This window comes from Priapulus caudatus, unplaced genomic scaffold, assembly GCF_000485595.1.
Source record: "Priapulus caudatus unplaced genomic scaffold, Priapulus_caudatus-5.0.1 Scaffold1107, whole genome shotgun sequence".
NCBI classification, from domain to species: Eukaryota; Metazoa; Priapulida; class Priapulimorpha; order Priapulimorphida; family Priapulidae; genus Priapulus; species Priapulus caudatus.
This window is the reverse complement of record NW_014578168.1, coordinates 55,881-61,031: the sequence shown is the minus strand read 5'-3', so window position 1 is coordinate 61,031 and position 5,151 is coordinate 55,881. Positions and strand designations below refer to the sequence as shown.

The 5,151-nt window shown below is 42.3% G+C and overlaps 1 protein-coding gene across 1 annotated transcript in view; it reads left to right on the top strand.

Moving 5' to 3' along the window:
• LOC106815407 (integrin alpha-9-like) overlaps positions 1 to 5,151 on the top strand; it is a gene marked incomplete in the record, with an annotated part of 20,873 nt that overhangs the window by 4,933 nt on the left and 10,789 nt on the right. The window contains 9 exon segments of the mRNA XM_014819862.1: positions 348 to 484; positions 959 to 1,119; positions 1,394 to 1,532; positions 1,739 to 1,818; positions 2,116 to 2,173; positions 2,411 to 2,607; positions 3,145 to 3,336; positions 3,906 to 4,064; positions 4,850 to 4,997. Coding sequence (XP_014675348.1) covers positions 348 to 484; positions 959 to 1,119; positions 1,394 to 1,532; positions 1,739 to 1,818; positions 2,116 to 2,173; positions 2,411 to 2,607; positions 3,145 to 3,336; positions 3,906 to 4,064; positions 4,850 to 4,997 — 1,271 coding nt within the window.

The window sequence follows — 5,151 nt, the reverse complement described above, 5'->3', positions numbered from 1 at the left end:
TGAATGAATGGACGGACGGACGGACGGACGGACGGACGGACGGACGGACGGACGGATGAATGGATGGACGGACGGACGGACGGACGGACGGACGGACGGACGGATGGATGGATGGATGGATGGATGGACGGACGGACGGACGGACGGACGGACGGATGGATGGATGGATGGATGGATTGACCCATGAAACCCATCACAATCTGTCGTACAGACTGATAAAACGCACGATTGAAGAGTGATGTAAATTATAAAATCCGCACCCACAATGAAAGTCTGAGTACGAAAATGCAGTATAGTGCGAACCTAATCATGAAATGTCCAACATCCCACTCCGGCGATGATTAAAGGTTGCTCGCCGGTGCTCCCAAATCTTCCTCGGAGTTCTACACGGGAGAGCATAGTGTAGAGAACCCAGGAGCGCTATTCAAATGCCCCATTACGCAAACCAATGCTCCGTGTGAGGAGATCAAGGTGACTGACAGAGGTGGGTAGACTAAAGTAAAATGCTTGTGGAATCGTCGCGTTTATTATAGAAGGTCTGACCATTGCAAGCTGCGGCGATATTTCTAACGCAAGGTTCACCGCTAGATTCTGTCAACATTTGCCGACGTGGCTACAAATTTAAGACATTTAAGATATTAATTGCTTCCTCATGAAGGAGAGTAATGACCTTGAGATGTTTGATAAAATCTGCAAGGAGACGATCGAGATATTTAAGGGTGCTTTTTAAATAATTGAATAATTTCATCGGATCTCTATAGTTCACATAAAAATAAAGTTGCTCTTAGTTAGATCCATAATAAGTTACAATTACTCAAGTAATTATAACTCATTATGGATCTAACTAAGATCAACTTTATTTTTATGTTTTTTAAATAGTTATACCGATTAAACAAACCCATAAAGCCACCGTAGAGTCTTTTCGATGCTGAGGAACGTTCGCGTGATATCTTTGCAGGTAACATATGCGTGTACTCCTATCCCAATGGATATCTTCCGAATCCATCCTCGTGCACTGCATCTGACAGTAAACTCGGCGGATTGTGGCACGACAAAAATCATCAGTGGTTTGGTGCCACCATGGATGTACAGGATCGGGGAGGTCCGGGGAGCGTCATAGTACGTGAAATAAATTCTTTAGCGTATATATTTCTTACAACCTTACAATCCTACAATCAATCATACAATCCTACAATCTTATATGAGATTTTATTTTATACGTTGAGCCAGAGACAGATGTCTATATCATATTATTCTTTATATGTGTTCAATGATTTTTTTAGCGTGTTTCTCGTACTGCGTGAGACCATTTAAGTGCATTGAGCACGAGCGAAAAACTAGTCGAATTCTCGTGAGCACGTGTATCACAACTGATGAGATTGTATCCCCATAGGCTTGTGCGCCGCATTGGCAGAACCAGTACTACGGAAGGGATTGTACACAGCTAGAAACATGTAACAATTATATGAATGGCTATTGCTGGGAACTGAACAACGATCTCAAGCAAGTGAGAGAGCTCTACCCTCTCGCAGGTACGCATATGGTGATCATCGATGAAGTGAATGTGCGATGAGTGGGGGCATTAGATTGTCCTGCGATATACTTTTCAGGGGTTCGTTTTCCTCCCATGAATTGTCTCAAAATTGACCCTCGTCCTGGTTTCCTCGGTATTTCAAATCGAAAGGTTTTGGCGAAAGCGCCAAATATCGTTTTTTGTAATTTTCAAATTTTTTTGCAGGTAAACCGACCTACCAGTTGGCGAGTGGAGCTTGGTATTACGGAGTAGGAATGGCGGGATGGTCGGTACACTACCCACCCGTAAGTACATGGAAGCATGTTTGCGCTTGATAAGTACGCGATAGTAGCATGATGTGTGACGGAAACCGGCCGTCGCAACTATGTGTTATGCGAATATGTGTGTAATGTGTATTGGGAAGCTGATGTTTTCCAGAAATATGAAGTTAAACAACGCTATTCAACTGATGATGTGTCTTGCACACTAACAGAAATAGACAAAAATAGACCAAAACAGTCGCATTGTTTCACCAGGTTGCAAAAGCGCTAATTTTTACAATGTATGATTATTGCTGAGAATTATCGTTGATGTTTCTTTAGGATGGAAACGTGAACGACCAGCTTCTGATAGGTGCACCTGGAGTGTGGGAGTTTTCAGGTATGGTGCTTGTCTATAAAATTATTTGTAATAGCATTCCAGATACCCTATTATCCCGAGTGTCATAATGTATAGTCTATATCATGATACTCCTGCTATTATTACTGTGGAAAAATCTGGTTCGAAATTTAATTCGTTAATTCCGCCTCCTTCCAAGCTATTTGCTATATTGCACGAGCATTGCTCCTAACTCGGTCGCGTACATATCAAACCTGTAACCATGGCAACCCCTTGCAGGTTCCGTGATTGACTACGACGGAACGCGGACGGTGTCGCCGTCTAACCGCGATCGCATTCCGCTAAACCTGCTGCCAAGCCGGGATCTATCCCTCATCGGCTACTCAATCAGTTCCGGCGTGTTCTTCCCGTCAGGAAACCGCCTGGTAGTAGCGGGAGCGCCGCGGTTCACAGAAGACGAGCGGCTTCGAGGAATGGTAATGGCTCCGCTAGAAAGTCACATAGCAGACGCCACTGGCAGTACTATCGAGAGCTAATGATACCTAATATTAGATATATAAGATATAGGCTACCTAATGGGTATTATTATAGCTCTTGATACTATGTATGTGTGTGCGGGCGTCCGCGTGTGTACGCACACACACACACATACATAAATAGTCGATCCAATGTATAGCTATACTTGAATGTGCAGAAAGATACCTATTTCGTACCTATGCCTACCTACCATTGGAGCTAATCAATGGTTGGTAGATTATAATTAGAGAGAATATAGAAGATATAGGTATGGGTAGATTATAGGTAGATCTTAGAAAGAGTAGGGTTATAATTGCCTACCTTCAATCTCGACTTTCGGGTATCTGATTGGTCGGCGATGGAACACGTGACAATCTCACGTGCTGCTCTCGTTCTGCGCTATTATATGTAGGTTATTATATTATTATATTATCCTATTATTATTATCTATGCTTATATATATATATATATATATATTATGCTATTATTATATGTAGGTTATAATCTACGAGGGAGACTTCGTCGTCAAGATTATGAAGAATGGCACGAAGATGGGAGAGTACTACGGTGCTGCCGTCGCTGCCATCGACATTAACAATGATGGACTCTCCGATCTGTTGGTGGGCGGGCCTTACTACTACGACGACGACAGGACAGAGAACGGCCGGGTGTACGTCTACATGAACCAGGTTCGTTCACACTCAGATAATAGTATAGAAAGTAGTATAATAGTATCGGATAGCGCGTATAATTGGATTCAATCGCAGCAATCTGGAGGGGTTAAATTCTCAAATTACATGATTACATACAAATACAAATACAAATTACATGAACCTGGGGGCCGTTGTCAGAAACATCGTAAAGATAATGCTAATGTTAATGACTAGGTTTGCTCGCACTTAGATTGCGCGTATAAGTAGTGTAAGGTGTATTCAATCGGGGGCAATCTGGAGAGGTTAAATTCTTAAATTCAGAAAGGGCGAATGAGTATTTCATCAACTGGATCCAATTCTGTATCTTAGTAATACACTCACCAAGAGTTTACAAACACCAGGCGATTTCACTATTGTAAAATGCAGGGAAAAAAATAAATGTTTTCTTGTTTATTTTCTTACAAACGATGAAGTGAGGGTGCACGCGTGTATGCGTGAATGTGCGCGGCATTACAGAAGCATCTGCGTCCGTAACACGAACCGATGAGAAACTCTTTCCGAAAAAAAATAAGAGAAAAAATCGTGGGTCTATGTCATCTGTGCAGGGGAGCGGTATGGATCCTCTCGTGGAACAGGATGAAAAGCTGGAAGGAAGGGGCGTCTCCTACGCGAGATTCGGCACGGTGATCACAGATGTGGGAGACCTGGATCTGGATGGATACAAGGACGTCGCTATCGGGGCACCGAATGAAGACGGCGGAGCGGTAGGTAGTCCGGGGACGCGTGACGTAGTCGGTCGGGGATTTCACTACAGCTGAAATGAATTTTTATAATTTCGCATGTAGATTCGGCCTCTCTCTCTCTCTCTCTCCCTGGCCCATAATTACAAAACAAAGTGTGCTGTAGCATCCTAGTTTAGTGTATATAAAAGGGAGAAGACTGTTGAATACCGATTTTACTCACTCACAAGCTGAATGCACACTAACTGTTGCGCTGATGATTATATCATTCTGATATATATATATTGCGCCTAACGAGATTAATTGGAGAAATAATAAATCTAGATACTTAGCAACGCAGAGGGGCGAGAAGCTTTCTAATTACGTACTCGCTAAATGTTCAACTTTGAGCTGCTCAAGGGAATGCGTGCATGGAAACGTTAAATCGTCAATGACTCAGGTTTTGACGTACTGACGTATTTAATCAGGAATATTAAATATCACCAGAAGTTAATAATGACAAATGTCATTATTGTCATTATAAACATGTACATAAAAATTACATATTAAAATAACATATTAAACATACAGACAATTAAACATTATACAATACATATTAAAATAACATTCGTTACCTGTCATTATTAACCACTGATATCATGAACCCCTGATCATCTCTAAGGAGCTCTGTACATCTGCACATGGAAACGTTATTCAATGACGTCAAAAAATGCGTCAACGACTCAGGTTTTGACGTACTAAAGTATTTAGTCAGGAATATTAAACATCATGTGTATTCTACTCTCCAATCTTCTACTAATCTTCTCTAGGGAGCTCTGTACATCTATAGAGGTCATCGTGAAGGTGTTCATCCGGAGTTTTCGCAGCGCATCGCCGCAGCCGACATTGACCCGAACCTGCGCGGGTTCGGCTGGAGCATCTCCAAAAGTCTGGACCTCGACAACAACAACTATCCAGGTAAGGTCCTGGCATTTCCACAGTTTTTCTTGTCCTCGTGATACGCTGTGTGTAATTTACTGCGTGGAGCATATGCGTTTCTATATTACACGTAATGTGCCCGTGTGTGTGTGTTTGTGTGTGTGTGTGTGTGTGTGTGTGTGTGTGTGTGTGT